General features: G+C 36.2%; 1 protein-coding gene across 2 annotated transcripts in view; it reads left to right on the forward strand.

Annotated features, from left to right (window-relative positions):
* Nucleotides 1-16,587, forward strand: part of LOC144956563 (pumilio homolog 1-like) — a 45,802-nt gene extending 29,215 nt beyond the window's left edge. For both annotated transcript variants that reach the window (XM_078887144.1, XM_078887145.1), the window contains 12 exons: nt 1,526-1,786; nt 3,222-3,356; nt 3,867-3,980; nt 4,827-4,982; nt 5,534-5,716; nt 6,553-6,691; nt 7,365-7,499; nt 10,584-10,842; nt 12,399-12,536; nt 13,680-13,927; nt 14,299-14,388; nt 16,267-16,587. In XM_078887144.1, coding sequence (XP_078743270.1) covers nt 1,526-1,786; nt 3,222-3,356; nt 3,867-3,980; nt 4,827-4,982; nt 5,534-5,716; nt 6,553-6,691; nt 7,365-7,499; nt 10,584-10,842; nt 12,399-12,536; nt 13,680-13,927; nt 14,299-14,388; nt 16,267-16,504 — 2,096 coding nt within the window. In that variant the 3' untranslated portion in view covers nt 16,505-16,587. The remainder of the gene's footprint in view (nt 1-1,525; nt 1,787-3,221; nt 3,357-3,866; nt 3,981-4,826; nt 4,983-5,533; nt 5,717-6,552; nt 6,692-7,364; nt 7,500-10,583; nt 10,843-12,398; nt 12,537-13,679; nt 13,928-14,298; nt 14,389-16,266) is intronic.
* The last annotated feature ends 5,161 nt before the right edge of the window (nt 16,588-21,748 follow it).

Below are 21,748 nucleotides of genomic sequence, written 5' to 3' on the forward strand. Positions count from 1 at the left end.
TAAATGGAATAGAACCTTCAATTTAATTTTTTTAAAAGTTGTAGATATATCGGAGTTTCCCCTTTGCCAACAAAACACGTATGAGACACCCTCTCACCTCTTGTCGTTCTTCTTAGGTCTCTCATACATCATGTTTTGTTGACAAAGGGGAAACCAGAAACGTCTACAGCCTCTGTAAATTAAATTTAAGCTTCTATTTCATTCATTTCACTTTGGACCTTCAGTTTCAAAACTATAATTATATATATCGGGGTGACTTAGATGCTAAAAATTGAATTTATAAGCATAAACATGGTTTGTTTATCGTGGACATTTGACATTGTTGCTTGAATAAAGTAACAAAGGTAAAATTCACAGCTGGGCCTTTGAACTTTAAAATCTCGTTTTGGCATCTGGTCACATAGCAATTTTCAAACCTGAGACTTAGGGTGTATCGTAACTTTTATATTTATAATGGAAAAAAAAAGGAAGGGGGGGGGGGGGGGGTTGGGATGGATCCACAAAGGGTATTTGAAAAAGTTTCCTGACCATAATTTATAAATGATTTGTCTACATACACTAAGTATAGAGGATTTACAAATGGGTATGATAAATTTTAGCTTATGTCTCGTCTTTGTTGTCACTGTCATGGAAGCTGTTCAGTTGCCATTGTGAAGAATATCATATGAGATGATTATCAACATCCGGATGACACAATTTTAAGGATTTCGAATTATTTAATCCACTGAGGGTGAATTGATTTTTAAACTTAATTATAGCGAGTACATTTTTTATCTCCTAAAAATTACGAATTTTAAAGTTTTCAAGTAGGCAGGTCTCTATAAAACTATTTTGTTACAGCCTCATGGGCATATCAGTTTAATGTCTATAACATTAACAATTAGCTGTATCCAGCAAACTTGTTACGAATATTAAAGTTATAAAGTGGATAAATTTTTTCCACCCATTCACTGGCAAGCAACCAGTAGTATTATGAAAACTAACAAGCAATACTGTGAATTGTGGCTCCCAGACTGTTCTCTGTGATTTAAATAGTTAAAAATAATAATCCTCTTATTAAATGAAATCTGAAGAATTCATATAGATCAGTGAAAATTTAAGGTATTATTTTGTGTTTCACCTTTATCAATAAAATAGAAATACTAAGGTTTATCAATTTAGACAATCCTCATGTAGAAAGTTGTTTTACCACAATTTTCCATAAATGTGGTATTTCTGTATTTTGTTGAAGAGTAACCAGGAATATGAATTTTGTTTGCGTTAAATTTGATTTAAAAAAAGTAAATTTTGTGGTGGCTATTTTTTTTATTTTCCGCGTTTTTTCATTTCCTTCTTCCTGAATTTAAAGCTTTCGGTTTTAAGTGTCTTTATTTGCTCAGTTAATTGATATTGCTCGTATCTAATATGGGTGTTGAAAACATTTGTACATTTTTCCCTCCCATAACTACCATTAAGATAGGTAATGAATGTGTCATCAGACGATATAATGAGTACTGATTCCCATTGTTGTGTCTTTCATTTTCAGGGCCGTCCATGATGCATCACCAGTATTACCAAATCCCCATGATGTTCCCCACGGCCAATATTCCCGCCAACATGATGCCACAGGGAGCAGCTACAGCAGCTCAGCAGACGGCCCCCCAGTCATTACAGCAGGCACCTCAACCTCCACAGCAACAGCAACAACCCCAGCCCCAGATGATGAGGGGCCAGGCTGGGTCACCGGCACAGCCCAGTGATATGGTGTCCACAAGTCAAATGTCTTCACAACCCATGCAGACACCTAGTAAGTCGAACTCAATCCTGTGACGTTTAAAATTTCTTGATAAGCAGGGAGGATAATTTTGATCTGTTGTTGTATAACTGGCCGTGATGAAGTAAATAAAAAGGAAAAAAGTTCAAAGCACTACTCATGGTTGATATTCGTCAATTCTTAATAAGCAGGGGGGATTATTTTGATGTGTTATATTACTGGCCGCGATGACGTAAAAAAAAAAAATGAAAGAAAAAAAATTCAAAGCACTACTCATGGTTGAAATTCGTCATTTTGATATATTACTGGCCGCGATGAAGTCAAAAAAAAAAAAAAAAAATATTAATTCATGGTTGAAATTTGTTGGAACATTCCTGCATACCATTTTAACGAGCTTCCAAGACTTGGTTGCCAGTTTTGGAAGATTTTCAATGGAAAACGTGGATTTGCACTTTATATCCAATTGAGATTTGAGAAAAAACATAATTTTTTATGCTACCATTGGGCGTCTCTTGGCCAGTGGATTCTTCACCCATCCTCTCTCTTCCTTACAATCTCCTTACAAGGTTTAGGGTTATATAAAGTGATTATTTTATCTCTAGCATATTTTTGTTCAGTTTCAGGTTTCTGACGATTAAGAATCTAACAGCTTCAAGGAAGAACAAAATACCAAACACGGAATGTTTTGGGCTCAAAACCCTTCTTCAGCCAACAACAAAAAGATATAAATACATTACTAAATACCAGATAGACAACAGATATCTCTGTCGTCTATCTGGAATTTAATAATGTATTTCTTTGTTTTTGGTTGTTGGCTGAAGAAGGATTTTGAGCCGAAACATTCCATGTTTGGTATCTTATTCTTTTTTGAAGCTATTATATTAATTTTTGTTACTTACTTTTTATAGTCCACAGCGTCTAGCAGCCTTGTATCACTTTGACGATTAAGAAAAACATTTTCCAGGTTCAGACCTGGCAATAAAACTCAACAGAAATTGTAATAAAACATTTATCTAAACAAATAAATAATAAATAGTTCACTATCACGACGATGTGCTACAGCATTGCTTACCTTTTTTACTTATAAAATTTAAAAATTAACTATTGATTTCTGGGAGGTGTTCCTGATCTCCCACAGTGGACAGGAAGGTACTTACTGTCATCTATCCTGTATCTGTTTTCCATTTAGGTAGTCTCAAACTAAGTACACTGATAGTGTGCACTTGGAATCTACAGCTTTTCCCTATTTGAACCATTCCCCTTTGTCTTACTTTTTCCTCAAGTCCTTTCAATTGTACATCTAGAATATTTTGACTATCCAATTTTCTTCCTTTTTTACTGGTGCTGATGTGACCTTAATGTGTAGCAAGCGCCATAAAACCCTTAAAAACAAACAATTATCGAGTTATTTCCTTTTTTATCGATTTATTTCCTTTTTTATCGATTTATTTCCTTTTTTGATATTTAGACCCAGGATACCAACTTATGACACCAGCTTACATTGACCAAAATGGACAAATACTCAACCCAAGACTACTGGGACCCCAGGTACGATTGGTGTCACCCGCTCAGTTACTGGTCAATCCCGGTGCTGCTGGACAAGGTATGATCCTGGTTTATTGATTCAACACCTTCCTTCTTGGTAGGAATTCAGTGTCTGTAAATGTGCTTTTAGAACTTAGAAAAAACATTTTTGACTTTAATTTTTTCACTGTTGATTTCGCCCTCTCTAATTTTGTCATTTTGATTGTTAAAAAAATTACCAATTTGAGGTTATGAATGAAAATGAATTTCTTAATAAATAAATATTTCTTTTTTACTTTTCTTCTCTCTCTCTCTCTCTCTCTCTCTCTCTCTCTCTCTCTCTCTCTCTCTCTGTCTCTCTCTCTCTCTCTTCTCTCTCTCTCTCTCTCTCTTCTCTTTTTCTCTTCTCTCTCTCTCTCTCTTCTTCTCTCTCTCTCTTCTCTCTCTCTCTCTCTCTCTCTTCTCTCTCTCTTCTTCTCTTCTCTCTCTTCTCTCTCTCCTCTTCTTCTCTTCTCTTCTCCTCTTCTTTCTTTTTTTTTCCTTCAAATTTTGAAAGCATTTTTATGTAAAATGTTTATTTTGTTTCCAGGTGGGTCAAATCAAATGGGTCCAAACAACAATTTGAGGTTACTGACGTCCCAAGGTCAGCAGACTCCTCCAATTGCCAGTAACACTCCATCCAGTGCACAGAACTCTGCCATAGGTGAGGAATTCACTCGACTTACTTTACTTTATTTTTTGCCTTTTGCTCTCATATTGCTTTTATGAAACCAAAGCAAGAGGTGCCTAAATGAGCCAATAAAATGAGAGAAAAAAATAAAATGAGTAGATGTGACCTTTATTTTTTTTCTCTCCATTGCTTATGACAGACCTCAAGCTTTCCTTCAGTGTGCAATGTCTCGTAGTTCATCGAGATGTGATCATAGATTTGAATTTATCTTGTATTTCTCAACCTTTATAACGTCTTTTTTTTTTTTTTTTTTTTTTTTTTTTAAAGGAATGGTCCTATCAAACCCAAATTTAGGGATCATTATTATTTGTGGAAATTTGAATATCTAAATTTATGTTTTCTGTGTGAAGCCGAGATATTTTTCTGACCAAACAGCAGTAATTGGGTAGCTGGGTTGGTCTGTCGCATTTCAAAATAAGTTTCAGGCTTCTTTTAATTTGTTAAAATTGGATTTCAGGCTTTTTTTAATTTGTTAAAATTGGATTTCAGACTTTTTTAGATTTGTTAAAATTGGATTTCAGACTTTTTTAGATTTGTTAAAATTGGATTTCAGACTTTTTTAATTTGTTAAAATTGGATTACAGACTTTTTTAGATTTGTTAAAATTGGATTTCAGACTTTTTTAAATTTGTTAAAATTGGATTTCAGGCTTTTTTTAATTTGTTAAAATTGGATTTCAGACTTTTTAAATTTTGTTAAAATTGGATTTCAGGCTTTTTTTGGGCCTGACCAACATGTACCCATGTTGATGTGGTTTCTTAGTTAGTTTACAGCAGAGAGCAGTTTGTAAATCTTTTGTTTACTCCCCATCGCATCCAGGATACTCCCCAGCCAACAGTCTTGGTTATGCCGTATCCAGCAGTTTGTTCACACCCAACTCCTCCAACATGGCTGGTATTCAGGCACCCCAGCAGAATGGGTTTTCTAGCAACGGTCTGGGCACCATGGGGGGTTCCAATGCCCCAGGGACAATTGGTAAGTGGATTGTTGAATTCCACAGCTTAGCTGGTCTGTAACATTTGCTTGTGAAATAATCCATGCTATAACGGCTTTTTGGACATAAACGTCTATTTCTGCCTGGAAATTGAGGCAAAGAAAAAAATAGTCCTTCAGAGCCATATTGTGAAACGGACAAAAGCAATTGATTGCTATCCTTTGGACAGGATGCTAATCTATCGCAAAGTATTTTCGGCCAAATCTAACTCAGCTAAAAAAATCTTTTTTTTTTTGTTGTCTGTAAAACTTGACAAAGACATTTTGTACATTTTTCTTTAAATCTACTTCTGTATTTGAACCAGTACCCCTTTTTCTTACCTTTTCCTGGATGCTTTTAATTGTAAATCTGGAATTTTTTTTTTACCATCCCACTTTCTTCCTTTTTACTGGTCCTGAAATGATTTCAATGAATCGCAAGTGCCATAAAGACCTCGAAAACAAACAGAACATTCTTTGCCTATAAATAATTCACAAATCATTCATTTTGAACGAGATTAAACAGTTTCTTCCCCCCCCCTCCCCTCACTCAGGCCAAAGACGTGAATCATTTGACATGAAGCGCCAGCAGCAGATGTCCTTGAGTGGCTACTATGCCCCTCTGCCAGGAATGGCCAGTTCTCCTGCAGGCAGTATGTCCAGTTTGATGGCGGGGAGTCAGTCAATGACCCCACCACCTCCATCACTGTCTGGGTCCAATCCTAACCTTTCGCTCGGTAAGCACTAGTACTGTTTTAAAGCTCCATTTCCTGTATCATATAAAATACATTGTAAAGATGGTCCACTGCAATGGTAATACGGATGATTCTAATTACACCTACTGTGTTATGAGTTATTGACTTTGAGTACGTCTAATAGTAATATGTGTGTGGCTGGCTGAGAAAATCATGAAAGACGCGCAAATGTCATAGAGTTATATATGCAGTGGTGTAGACCACATCTCTCTGATCGTTTACCACTTTAAATTTTCTTTCTATGTCTATTAGAACCCAAGTTATGAATTTTTTTTCTGAATAAAATCTGTTGCTATGGGAAGCACTTTATCTTCAATATCTCAAATCGAAGCTTGCCACTTCTTCCCGGGTTTTCTCAGCCAGCCTTACGTATAATTGTAATAGTAATAATAATAATAATAATAATAATAATAGTAATAATAATAATAATAATTTTAGTAATAATAATATTGATGTTGATGATGAAAAAAGTAAAAATAATATAAAACTATTAGTAGCCATCAGTTAAACTTTTAAGTGCTCTTTGGTGTTATAAAATGATAATTGTGGTATTATGTTCTTTTAGGACACGTGGGTTTGCGACCTGTACTAAAGTGTAGAATGGGTACATTTCGGCAAATTATGATAGCACCTGAATGTTTCGTTACATTTGTCAGTGTTGCTGTTGGCTTTGGACACCTTGTAAAGCACTAACTACTATATAGAAACTAGTTTTTATTTTTACAATATACCAGATAACTAATATCTGATATCTGTGGAAAGAGAGTACGGTAAATCTTGGTTCTCATTGGTTAAACACTTATGTTCATTTTCTTTAGGTTTGAACATGGGAGCAAGGCCTTACAATGCTGCACCGGGAGCTGAAGCTGCCAAATTTAGGAACCCGGGTCTTGTGTCCCCAGCAAATGGAATATTTGGCAATGCATTCTTCCAAAACAGAACAGTTGCCCCCAGAAGGTGTGTATCAGTAACAAGAACGTTGATTCATCACTTAAACTCCAGACGGATGGCAGATTATTATTAGGCATGACTAGTCGGCAATTGCCAAATATGAAGTCAAAATGTTGCTGGCTGACAAGACGTTCCTTCTACTACTCTGCTGTCTTTCAGTATTCAAAGTGAATTATTAAGTTTTTACTGTTTTGATTATTGACTGAAGGAGGGTTTTAAGCCTGAAATATTCTATGTTTGGTATTTTGTTCTTTTTTGAAGCTAATGAAAGTCATGAATTTTGGTTTGATACTTTTTTTTCTCTCATAATTTTTTTCCACAAAAAACTGTTTGCGACAATTCCTCTAGTAGCTAATGACTATTTTACACCATACTTTATGTGCTACTGCATTAAGCCACATTGGTGCAAGATTTTCGACTTTTTAATTTAAAAAAAAAAAATTATTTTTTTCTGACATCTAGATTACACCAATATAATGCTGCTTTGAGGCAGCAGCTTACATTTCAAAGCAAGTTTCAGGCTTTTTGAATTTGTTAGAAATGGATTTCCGGCTTTTAAAAAAAAAAAAAAAAATTATTTGGTCCAACTTCCTTGCACCCATGTGAGCAGCTAATGATAAGGGATCTTCTAGATTTTTCCTTTTTTGCTCAGATTCACCTCAAATTCTAAACGTTTCAGTGCAAGTATGTCCAAGGAGGTGACGGGCAGAAGTCGTCTTTTGGAAGATTTCCGTAACAATCGTATTCCAAATCTGTCCCTGAAGGATCTCATCCATCATGTCGTGGAGTTTTCACAGGATCAACATGGATCCAGGTAAATGGATTTTATTATCTATCTTTAAATAGTGGAATGGATGGATGGTCAGGGCTGCCAACTATAGATAGTGTGCGCTTGGCTAAGAAGCTCACAACATTGCCATCCAGAAATATATCAGACCAACACACAAAACAATGTCTAACCTTAAACGTTTATAGTCTGGCTAATACAGTCTAGTGAGACTTACTCTTACATGTGGATACCAAAAAAACCCAACAAAGACACGATTAACGTCAACTTAACATTCTATATATAGAAGAAAGAAAAAGCATATATGTTTACTTTTTTTTTTAACCTTTGGAGAATTGTATGCTTTTTCTCTGATTGTTCTGGAATTAGATAACTTGGTCTTAGTTCAGGTCTTAAACTTGAATTAAAAAAAACCTTAGTTCATGATTGCTTGTAACTGTAGATCTACAATCTTTTGCTGAAGTGACCTATAAAGCAGTGATGCCAAAACTCCGGTTTCACCGGAAAGAACTCCGGTCTGGAGCAAAATATTCCGGGTTCCGGGCAACTTCCGTCAAATTCCGGTGAGGTCAAATTGTTCCAAGGACACATCCCCCCCCCCCCCCCCCCCCCCCTTCCAAGCACCACATCATCATCACTGCCACTAGAATTACAACCATCATCACTACCGCTACTACTGCAACCACCACCACATCATCATCACTACCACTACTACTACAACCACCACCACCACATCATCATCATTATTGCAACCACCACCACCACATCATCATTATTGCAACCACCACCACCACATCAGCATCACTACCACTACCATCACTTTTACAACCACCACCACCACATCATCATCACTACCACTACTACTACAACCACCACCAACACATCATCATCACTACCACTACTACTACAACCACCACCACCACCACCACATCATCACTACCACTACTACTACAACCACCACCACCACATCATCATTACCGCTACTACTACAACCACCACCACCACATCATCATTACCACTACGACTGCAACCACCACCACCCACCACATCATCACTGCAACTACCACTACTACTACAACCACTACCACCACATCATCACTACCACTACTACTACAACCACCCCCACCACATCATCATCACTACCTCTAATACTACTACAACCACCACCACATCATCATTACTACCACTACTACTACTACAACCACCACTACCACATCGCCATAACTACCATTTGTACTATAACCACCATCTTCACCACATCATCATCACTACCACCACTACTACAACCACCATGACCACCACATCATCATCACTACCACCACTACTACAAACACTACCTCATCTTCATCACTACAACCACCACCACATCATCATCACTACGACTACTACTACAAATACTACTACACATCTTCATCACTACCATTTGTACTACAACCACCATCTTCACCACATCATCATCACTACCACCACTACCACAACCACCACATCATCATCATCACTACCATTTGTACTTAAACCACCATCATCACTACCATCACTACTACAACCACTACCTCATCTTCATCACTACCACCACTACCTCATCTTCATCACTACCACTGCTACTACAATACAACCACCAGCACCACATCATCACCACTACCACCACTACTACTACAATCACCACCACCACCACCACCACATCATCGTAACTAGCACTACTACTGCAACCACCACCACCACATCATCATTGCCACTACTACTACAACCACCACCACATCATCATCACTACCACTACTACCCGGGAATATTACAACCACCACATCACTACCACTACTACTTCAACCATCACCACCACATCATTATCACTGCAACTACCACTACTACTACAAACACCACCACATCATCATCTCTACAACTACTACTTGCGGGTGGTTGGATGGAGCATCACCCTTGAATCGTATACCTATGATGTTCGCATGGGTGTACGATCCGATAGTGATGTCGTTTCTTCTTCTCTTTACTAGCCTATCCTGCTTCTTTGGTTTGTGATTGTATTTTTGACAGGGGATATTTTTTTCCTGTAAATCCTCTGCCTGTTTGTTCTTGGTTATTTATAATTTAGCTTATGATATGTTTAGGTTATGATTTTGATTTACATTTGTACTATTTTTGTTAGATTGCTTGTTTTTTTGTTTCAGCGGTCTCTCATATAACCTCAATTGTGTTGGAAGAGACCTAAAGCAACAAACAAACAAAAAAACAAAAATACAACTACTACTTCAACCACCACCACCATATCATCATCACTACCACAACTACTACAACCACCACCACCACATCATCATCACTACCACTATTACTTCAACCACCACCACCACCATATTATCATCACTACCACTATTACTACAACCACCAACACCACATCATTCTCACTACCACCACTATCTCTACCATTAAGGTTTGGCGCTTTACTTCATTTCAAGTAAGGAAACTTTGGGATTGTATTTGTATATGTGTTTATATATCATAATATAATTCCAATCAGTTATCTATTAAGAACTCTATACAATATGTAAACACAATGCCAAATACCATTCTGATTCCTTTTTCTTTTGTGCGGAAATTCCTCTTTCGGCATTGAAATTCCTACAAGTGGTGTCTGAAACTCCTGTGAGCCAAATTTAAAGTTGGCGTCTCTGTATAAAGATAACAAGTGCGGCTATGTGGTCTTGTGATATGACACTTGCTTTAGGATCGGAAGGTCCTAGGTTCAAGCCTTGCTCGGCGCATAGTTGTCCTTGGAGAAATCTCTTTACTCACATTCTTTCACCGTACTCGGGTGTAAAATGAGTACCTGGTCGTTAACAGCGTTGTCTTTGTCCAATAAATTGTAATATCGCCTAACATGTGTCATGTCCCCTTCTAAATGTTAAATGTTGCTGTTGGCCAGGGGCCCTTTGTAAAGCGCTTTGAGCATATTGAGAGTGGATTTTGCACTTTACAAAAGCTAAAAAAAAAAACAAACAAAAAAAACCTCATAATCACTGAAAAAGAAAAAAAAAATAATTAAAAAAGAAAATGGTCTTTTCAAAATCACATCATTGATTTTTAAAATTTTTTTCTCTTCAGATTCATCCAGCAAAAACTGGAGAGGGCAACACAGCAGGAGAAGGCGATGGTATTTGCTGAGATCATTTCTGCCGCCTACTCTCTCATGACGGATGTATTTGGGAACTATGTTATCCAAAAGTTTTTTGAGTTTGGCTCCCCTGACCAGAAGCAGACGCTGGCACAGCGGGTCAGAGGTCATGTCCTCCCCTTGGCTTTGCAGATGTACGGCTGTCGTGTCATCCAAAAGGCTTTGGAGTCCATTCCATCTGATATGCAGGTAACCTATAGATAGTATGCACGCGCTTGGCTAAGAAGCTCACAACATTGCCATCCGGAGGTATAAAGGACCAACACACACAACTGTAACCTCGAACGTTTATAGTCTGGTTAATACAGTTTAGTGAGAATTACTCATAAACGCGGATGGCAAAAAACAATAAGAAAGACCTGAGTGATGTTGACTTCATTCTATCCATACCTGCCAACTCTTCCGCTTTTGGCGGAATCATTCCTATTTTCATTCTTCCTTCCTTTTTGTACTATTCCGCCATTATCTCTAAAATTCCGATTTACCAAAATGATGATAATGGTAAGAATAAAACAGCAAAGAGGAGAGGGGGGGGGGGGGGGGGGGGGGATGACATTCCTATGTTTTTGTCTCAAATTCCTATTTTCAGGTGTTCTGATTCCACTTTTGGAATGTGAAGGGTTGGCAGGTCTGTTCTATCTATACTACGAATATGATTTTGAGGCGGTTGCAGACAGCTGGGTTGCCATTTCATTTATAATTAACTACATTTCAAGGATTGTGGAAATTTTTCTGACAATTTCATGAATTAGATTCTGAGAAATATTTGACACAGTACCCCCCCCCTAGAAAAAGTGACATTTTGAGAAAATAGTAAAATTGCTTTCCGTTTCTCACACTTTCCTTACATCCTATAACAATTTCAACCACGTTTTTTCTTGATAAATTGCTTTTCAATAATATTTCTAAGATAATAAAATATCCTTTTCCAACGGACTCTCAATTTTTTGAAGGATTTTTCTAACAATTATACCCAAACCACCCCTTAAAGCCCCAATTGGGACTAACCACACTCCCATTATGTAGTATGTTCCATTATATTCATATAATCGAAGTTGTCTTTTCTCTCTACTCTATGATGTAAATAAAAATAGAATAATAAAATTCATTTTATTCATCTGATAGGGGAAATTTATCTAGTGTCTAAAATAATAAAATTCATTTTTGAAGGATTGTTCTAATAATTAAACTCAAACCACCCCTTAAAGCCCCAATTGGGACTAACCACAGTCCCATTATGTAGTATCTTCCATCTTATTCATATACTCGAGGCTTGTCTTATTTAAAAAAAAAAAAATTCTCTATCTATGATGTAAATAAAAATAGAATAATAAAATTCATTTTATTCATCTGATAGGGGAAATTTATCTTTAGTGTCTATTCCAAGGGAGATGTGGAATAACCCAGACATCGGCTGCAGAGCACCGCTACAAAACTGATCTCTGGCGAGATAAAATGCTCAAGGCCACAGGCATGAAGCAAAGACCGAACTGCTTAGCCACGCTGCCCCCAAAGCGAATGCGATTAGTATTTTTAAATGATGTATATTTAAGGTCTTGGGAGAAATTTTCCTGCCTTTTGTTCTCGTTACAATTTGAGGAACATTGAGCATCGCCAGATCAGTGACAATGATTGCAATCTCTGCCCTCGATGTGCTTGGGAAATTCATTTATGAAATACATAGGACAATTCTAAAAGTTTGCACTAGTTAATGTTTAAACCAGTTTTCCGCTGTGGTGTTTCAGGTGGAGATTGTCAAAGAGTTGGATGGCCATGTGTTGAAATGTGTCAAGGACCAGAATGGAAACCACGTGGTCCAGAAGTGTATTGAGTGTGTTGACCCAGAATACTTGCAGTTTATCATTGATGCCTTTAAGGGACAGGTATGTTTCCTTTTTCTCTCTCTCTCCCCTTCCCCTTCCCCAATTTCTTTTGATTTATAGATTTATGACTGTCAGTAGCTCAATATAGCACTTGTTTTCAAGCTAAAAACGGGTTTTAAATCATTTTGGGTTTTGTCCTGGCCCTTGCTGGGAGTGAAAATCAACTATATAGTTTTGTAAGATGTTATGCACTATATTATTTTTGTTTTACATATATGTTATGACTTGTAAACATTTATGTGTGATCCTCTTGGTGTGGACCTGTGCTTGTGTCTGAATGAGACATTTCGGTGATCTCAAAGTACACGGATTGTGTGCTCTTGGAATTTCACATCTTGTCCCTATTTGAGCGAATTCCTCTTTGTCTTGCTTATTCTCATGTGCTTTCAATTGTAAATCTATAAATTATTATGACTTTCTCATTTTCTTCCTTTTTACTGGCGCTGATATGACCTATATATGCCAGAAGTGCAGTAAAACCCTTTAAAAAATTTAATAAAATAACCGTGCAGCCTAAATTTGATTTTCATCTTATGATAAAAAGCAGCCGGACCTCAACACCACTCATGCAACTTTATATTGATTGCTTTATACCTTTATATTGTTTCTTTCTCTCTTTAGCTCCTATAGTGGGCAGGGGGGTACATACTATGTCTTCTATCCCCCTATATCTGTTTTCCAACATGCTTTCTATCTTTGTCTTGGAATGAGATTACTTTGTTTTGTCCTGGCCCTGGCCGGATACCTTGGCTGGGAGGGAAACAGTCAAATGTATAGTTAGTTTTGGGAGATATTTTTTTCCTTGTAAATCATCTCTCCGTTATGTATTATTGTATTTATTTTTGTATAATGTAAACATTTGAGTGTATTCCTCCTTGTTAGATTTTGTGCTTGTGTGCGGATGAGACTTATAGGTGGTCTCAAACTAAGTACTTTGATAGTATGCTCTTGGAATCTACATCTGATCCCTATTTGTTCCCTGTTCCCCTTTGTCTTACTCTTTCTTGGGTGCTTTAATTGTAATTCTAGAACTTTTTACTATCACATTTTCTTCCTTTTTACTAGCGCTGATATAACCTAAAAGCGCCTTAAAACCCTTAAAAACAAAACAAACCTTTATATTGTTTCTCTTTCTCTCTTTAGGTGTACAATTTGTCTACACATCCATATGGATGCCGTGTCATCCAGCGCATCCTAGAACACTGCACAGTTGAGCAGACTCAGCCTGTGCTGGATGAGTTGCATGAGAATACAGAGCGACTGGTGATGGACCAGTATGGGAACTACGTCATTCAGCACGTGTTGGAACACGGCCGCATGGAGGACAAGAGTAAGATTGTCAGCACCATCAGGGGGAAAGTGCTTTCCTTGAGTCAGCATAAGTTTGCAAGGTGAGTCTGTTGTAGTTGTTGTTGTACATTGTGACCCACTGTCTCAAAACGGTATTATGTCAAAATGCTGGGTGGGGTTCCTGACCTCCTATAGTGGGCAGGGAGGCACTTACTGTGTCTTTCAAGTGTCTTCTATCCTCCTATATGTTTTCCAACTTGCTTTCTGTCTTTGTCTTGGAATGAGATTCCTCGGTTTTGTCCTGGCCGGAAAACGGTCAAATCTATAGAGTTGAGTTTAGGGAGATATTTTTGTCTTGTATATCATGTTATGTGCTGTATTTTTGTTTTGTTTTGTTTTGGTTTTTTTTTTTTTTTTTTTAAATCGAGCTTTTATATAGCTCAATATCCACATATATTTATTTTTATTTCAGTAATGTTGTTGAGAAGTGCGTTTCCCACTCATCTCGTCAAGAGAGGGCTATGCTGATTGAAGAGGTCTGCAACACAAGTGATGGTTATGGGTATGTAATGTCTATATCCTACTACGTATTAGATAAATACTATAGCTTTTATATAGTGCAATATCCACTAAACGTGCTCAAAATGGTTAACAATGGGTCTCAGACTAACAGCAAAGTGAGACATGGAGAACTAGAGATATGATGCCTGTTGGGTGATAATAGAATTTTTTCTAACAGACGCTGTTAACAGTCGGGTACTCAATTTACACTGTGAGAGGAAGCGAGTAAAGAGTATTTTCCAGGGACTCAACTATACGCCGACCGATGCTCGAATCTTGGACCTTCCAATCTGAAAGCGAGTGTCTTATCACAAGACCACATAGCCACACTAAAACGTTCCTTTGTCTTAACTGGGTGGGGTTCCTACCTCCCATAGTGGGCAGGGAGGTACTTATTGTGTCTTCTATCCCCCTATATGTTTTTCAACTTGCATTCTATCTTTGTCTTAGAATGGGATTGCTTGGTTTTGTCCTGGCCCTGGTTGGGGTCCTGGCTGGGAGGGAAACAGTCAAATGCATAGTTATTGTATTGGAGATATTTTTTTCCTTGTAAATCATCTCTCTGTTGTTATGCATTGTATTATGTTTAGTTTGCACATTATATTATATGATTGGTAAACATTTGAGTGTATTCCTCTTAGTTGGGGCCTGTGCTTGTCTGGATGAGACTTTTAGTGATCTCAAACTAAGTACTTTGATAGTGTGCTTTTGGAATCTACACCTGTTTCTTTTTTGAACCAATTCCCCTGGGTGGGGTTCCTACCTCCCATAGTGCGCAGGGAGGTACTTATTGTGTCTTCTATCCCCCTATATTGTTTTCCAACTTGCATTCTGTCTTTGTCTTGGAATGAGATTGCTTGGTTTTGTCCTGGCCCTGGTCGGGTCCTGGCTGGGAGGAAGACAGTCAAATGCATAGTTATTGTTTTGGGAGATGATATTTTTTTCGTTGTAAATCATCTCTCTGTTATGTATTATTATATTTGTTATAATTTATAATGTAAGCATTTGAGTGTGTTCCTCTTAGTGGGGCCGTGCTTGTGTCCGGATGAGACTTATTGGTGATCTCAAACTAAGTACATTGAAGATATGCTCTTGGAATCTACCTCTGATCCCTATTTGTTCCCAGTTCCCCTTTGTCTTACTTTTTCTTGGATGCTTTAATTGTAATTCTAGAACTTTTTACTACCCCATTTTCTTCCTTTTTACTGGCGCTGATATAACCTAAATGTGTTGCAAGCGCCGTAAAACCCTTAAAAACAAAAAACAAGAACCAATTCCCCTTTGTCTTCCCTTTTTCTCGGATGCTTTATTGTAATTCTATAACTTTTTACTATCCCATTTTCTTTCTTTTTACTGGCGCTGATATGACCTTAATGTGTTGCAAGCGCCGTAAAACCCTTAAAAACAAAACAAAAACAAACCTTTGTCTTAAGTAAAATTTTAAAAATGATAAAACTCCTTTATTAATCATCGAAAATTTTTCCTGCAATATGGTGCGCATTGGGGTTGATTTTCTTTTCTAGGGAAAAATGAGGCTCTGACAAGGCTCGAACCTGGGTCCTTGTTGAAAGTGCTCTTCTATTAAAATGTAAGTTGTCTGTCTCAACCTGGGATTATGTCTTCACAAAAAAATTATTCAAAAATTGAGCTTTTATATAGTGCAATATTCCCCCCAAGTCGTCTTCCTTTCTTCCAGCAGCGCTGAAATGGCCTATTGTCATAAAATCTGAACCAGACTCATTTTTAAAATGATTTTTTATGGACTTCACTCTCAAAATTTGAAGTCTATTCTTCTACAAAAGATTAGAAGCATATTTTTGTTTTATATCATCATTATTCTTTTTGAGTTATTATTTTTATGTTCATACCTCTTTATCAGACACCATTCTGCGTTATACTCCATGATGAAAGACCAGTTCGCCAACTATGTGGTCCAGAAGATGATTGACATAGCAGAGCCTCCCCAGCGCAAGGTTCTGATGCACAAGATCAGACCCCACATTGCCACGCTGAAGAAGTACACGTACGGGAAACACATTCTGGCCAAGCTGGAGAAATTCTTCATGAAGAATCAGCCAGACGTGGGACCCATCGGAATCACCAATGGCTCCCTTTAAAAGTCCAGGGGTTGTTGTTGTTGTCACTCATGGAAAAATGATACTTTGGTCGTCAAAGATTGTTATTCGTCAAAGCGTCAAAATGGTGAGGAAAGGAAAAAAAAAACATGGAGAGGATACAAGTGTGTTTTCAAGACCATTGCTGTCAAATGGGCAGATGTTTGAGAGTTCTGGCTGAGGGTTCAGGTCTCGGATTATTTTCGATTTGATTTTTTAAAAACTGTAATTATATTTATTCTTTTTCGAGTTTGTTTGACCGTATGACACACATGTGTACATACATACATTCATTCATTCATTCAAAAAATGAACCATGTTAAATGTGTTAAAAGATTTATTTTATTTTTTATGAGCTTGTGTATTATAAATTTATATAAATATATAATTGTAGATTTGAATGTACATTGGTAAACGTTTGGAGGTGTTGATCCTTCATTCACACCCACTGCTGTGTTCCTCCTTGTCAGTGTTGAATGTAGTATAGCTTTTGTTACTATTACATATTATTGTTAATATTATTATTATTACTTGTTATTTTTGAGTTATGCTTTATTGATTATAACTTTATGATGAAGGAAATGCTTTGTTGTAGATGATGATGATTTCTCTACAATCAATTTTTCATGGTTTATTGTTACTTTGTGACTATTAATAGACTGCACAGTCAAATTGAAGACTAAGCTGATTGATCTCTATGTTTTGTAATGGGGATACTGGCATTGCTGTAGACTTGACACTTTTAAGCTATTAAATATTTGCCATTGATAGAGTTTGTCAGTACGACGTGTGGGGTACCCCTAAGAAAATTGGAAATGTACAAAACTACATTTAAGATATCGGATATGTCAATCCTAAGCAGGTAGACGGAAGCGATTGGTGACTGAGTCGGTGGCAAATATCTAATTTGTCCAATTTTTACTATTTGCTTTTGCAGGTTTTTCTTTTTTTTTCTTCGTATTCCAGTCTTTTCCTGGTGTTACGGAATTAATGAATTACTTTGTATGAAAACAGTTTGAAAAATCTTTTCCAAATCAGACTTGAGAATGACTCATTGACAAATGGTTGAATATTGAATGTTTTGATTTTTACACATAATACGACGAGCGAAGAGAAAATAGAATAGAATTCCTGTGCATTTTTTTCTGGAATGTACTTGTACCTTGATTTCTATTAATTGCAATAATAGATGTCTGCAATGGTTCTCAAATCTGAATATTTACTAAGAGTCAAATTTGACAACTTGATATGTGTAAGCTGAGACAAGCTTCTCATTTATTTTTTAATTCAATTTTTTCCCCCCCCCAATGTTCTGTGAATGGAATGCTCCTCTTTTTTTTTTTTTTTTTTTTTTGTGTACAATCAGACTATTCCAATTAATGTCGAGCTTAAAACATTTTTGTGCTGTTGGTTGTAATGAAAAATAGTCATTCATCAAAACGACTGTATTGTTTCTGCTTGCGATTTTTTGAGATTTAATTTAAAAGCATTTTTTTTTGTTGGTTATGGAACTAGGTGCCAGTGTTTCAATAAATAACAGATGACTTTGTAGCTTTGCGTCGTTTTATTCCAGCTCAACACACCCCGGGTTGTGAACTATTCTGTTTTTGACTACAAATTAAAAATGATGAGATGTAATATACGTAGTAAAAAAAAAAATATAATGACATTACTTGTTGATTGTATGATACGTGTATATTACATTGTAGTAGTGCACCCTCATTGACGTTACAAAACACACCTTGTTAGATTATTAGACCTGATATGCATATATGTACACATTATGTCATTACAGAATTGTGTGTATATTATTATTATATATATATAGTTTTGGGAGCTATGCATCCCCCCATCCTTTTCTGTTCATTTTATTATGACAAACGTGTAGTGTGTAGTCATTGAAATAATATATTCCTCATTTTGATTGTATTGATTTCTGATTTTGCAGTTTTTTTTTCTTTCTGTAGTTGGGATTGCTGTCTGCTTGATGTGATTTCTATAGTTTTGAGTCTGTGCCAGAGACTAGACCATAAAGTCATGGGTGGCTATGCAATGACATTCTTACGTGGCCGTAAATCTGCTTCAGTGTTTTGGCAATGCTTTCATTGGGAGTTTAATGTTCAAAGTGTTACATGGATTGAAGTTAATCCAAGTTCACAACATGTCTGCCATCATCACACATTTAATAGTGTCATGCAGTCATATTTTGAAGCATGCGGGTGGTTTGATGTAGATCGTTGTTGAAATCTCTTAAATTACAAAATGGTAAAGGAGTAAAATGTACATACTATAAAACGAACTTGGTCTGATGTGCACACCTATGACTACAATCCTGGTTCTGGTATAGGCTCTCTTAATGTGTGGTTTGTTCTTGTTGTCAGTAATCTGTGTGTCAATTTACTTTATATTGTGTTAAAAACATTTTTGATTGATGTTTTGTTTTGTTTTTTCTTTTTTTCTTGTTTTTGAATTTCATCTACAAAGTAACATTGGACATTAATTTCTATTGTCAGAATTTTCAAAAATTTTGCTAATGAGGTTTGGCGTGTCCCCCAGTTTCAAATGGTTTTTCACTCCCCTGAATTAGATGTTTAAATTTAAAAATGTGTTTTCTTCGGTTGTTGTAACAGGCATCATGACACTGGCCTCAAAGTTAATCAGGGGAAAAGAAAATTATTTCAAGTAATTTGACAATGTTCATCTCCCAACTTTTCTTTTCATATTTGATCTTTTTTATTTCTTCCTTTTCTTCTCTATACCCAATGGGGATGATCTATATTCTCTTTCCATGTGCTCGAGGTCATTGGTCACATTGCAAAATGTGCTAAAACAGATCCACATAGTGAAAAGTGTTCAGTTTTTTGAATATCTAACATCACAAATGGTAATTTTGTCCAGCTTTGACATATAGGTAGGTTTTACGTTTTTGTTTACGTTATCAAATCAGTACATTTCATTTATTATGAAATATCCAATCGTTGGACAGCAACAAATCATGTGATTGATGACTTGGTTGGACGAGAACCTGAATATAGATCACTCCCATTGTGAATCTTTTGACTTTTTGTAGCAATGATAAACATGCATGAAATAACTACACCATTGTGTAATTGTCATTTATATATTAGATCTTGTCCACTTTCCTTTCCATATAGTATTGTTTAAGCATTAGATATGCTGCTATGAATATTGTGCCTTCCTCTTGTCGATATCGAATCAAATTTTTTCTTTTCCTTTTTCGTTCGTTTTTCTTCAAAGTTTGAATTATAAATTCTATGTCTATTGTTATCACACTGGGTGTGTGGTTTTCGAAAGAAAAAAAATAAAAATTTCTGTTACTATATTATATTATTATATTCTTGGTCTCTGGTGGCTGGGCTTGGCTTTCTTTGTTTTTCCTCTTTGAAAAATGATATATCATTGTATGTATTTGTATATTTACTTTATATTTTATATATATACATATATAATCTATATATTATAATGTATTATTGTGATGGTCGATGGTAGTTGATTGTATCTTTAATAGTTACTCTTGAAACTGTCATGTTACTCTATTCTGTTGTTGCTGCATTATTATGTAAAAAAAACTTTTTTGAAATATAAATTTTCCTGTTAACTTTAGCATATAAATGTATAAACCAATCACAATACATTATTGCGAGAGGTGAAAATATTTGTCATACTCTTTTGTTTTCTCCAAATAATTTTTTTTTCTAATTTTTTTTTTTTTTTTTTTTTGGTGTCTTTGTGACGGGGAGAGTTAGAACCAAGATGTATTGAATTTGATGTCTTTACTCATTGACAGACGTTGCCGAAAAGAAAAACAATTTTGGCATCAATGGCAGGCCTGGCATCTTTTTATACGGAATTTTCCCCCCAAAATGAGTAAATGTTAGGTTTGTAAGAATATGAAAAAAAAATTGAATTGAATTGATCGTGAAATTTGTTTCATCTATCGGAAGTGTCAGTATTACTGTATTTTGACAAGCAAATTTAAGAGAGAAAAAATAGCCTAACAGGTCTTGAGCTGTCAAATGGTCATTCAAAACCTCCTGCAGTGTGCTTGGTGGAAATATACCCAAAATTATAAATGGATTTTTGAATTTCAATTTTTTAAAATTTATAGAAAGAGGGGGAGACACTTGGATTTGTGATGTGCTCTTCGGGCTTTTGTTACTGTTGTTTTTCTGAAAAAATGTTTTTTTCTTTTTTTTTTTCATTCTGGCAAGTTGTCTCTTACTGTTAGTATTTGATAGAAATCATCCGAGCGTCTCCCTTGGGTTGTTTTTGTGAAAATTTTAGTGGTCTCGCTTTAGACTCGTAAATGGAATATTGCTGATAGAACTTAGCCTATTTCTTTCTTTCAAACATCCATTTTTGTATCACTACCGCAGGGTGTGTCAAGGAATTAGTATTGTGGACCATTTTCTCTGAACACTGGACAACTTTAACAATGACAACAACAATAATCATCTGATCTATCTGAAACTATTTTAACAAATTTGAAATCTTGTAGGCTGGTTGGTAGATGGAATTCCCCCTCTTATAGGTTGAAAGATTTCATTGTATCGCTTTTGGCTTGTCTCTGGATGGGACTTTTAGGTCTCAGACAAGATAAATGTTTCCAGGTTCTCCTTTTGTTCACCAATTCTTCTACTCTTAAATCCAATATGACAATTCTTTTTCAAAATTTCCCCACATGCCCTTTTTATTGGGGATGAAGTGATTTTAAAGCTTTGTAAAAACTGTAATACCCCCTGAACAGTAGCTTGGCTGCAGGGCAGGTTGATTGTACCGAGTGTTGTTAGACACGATTCTGGGTGGGGATCCTGACCTCCCATAGCGGGCAGGGAGGTACATACTGTGTCTTCTATCCCCTTATATCTGTTTTCCAACATGCTTTCTGTCTTTGTCTTGGAATGAGATTACTTGGTTTTGTCCTGGCTCTGGCCGGAGTCCTAGCTGAGAGGGAAACAGTCAAATGCATAGTTATTGTTTTTGGGAGATGATATTTTTTTCCTTGTAAATCATCTCTCTGTTATGTATTATTATTTTTATTTTGAATGTATAATGTAAGTATTTGAGTGTATTCCTCTTTGTTGGATTTTGTGCTTGCGGATGAGACTTATAGGTGATCTCAAACTAAGTACATTGGTGGTATGCTCTTGGAATCTACATCTGATCCCTATTTGTTCCTAGTTCCCCTTTTGTCTTACTTTTTCTTGGGTGCTTTAATTGTAATTC

The sequence above is a fragment of the Berghia stephanieae genome, chromosome 11 (assembly GCF_034508935.2).
Source record: "Berghia stephanieae isolate SIO BIC M18660-M18661 chromosome 11, UCSD_Bste_1.3, whole genome shotgun sequence".
Taxonomy (NCBI): Eukaryota; Metazoa; Mollusca; class Gastropoda; order Nudibranchia; family Aeolidiidae; genus Berghia; species Berghia stephanieae.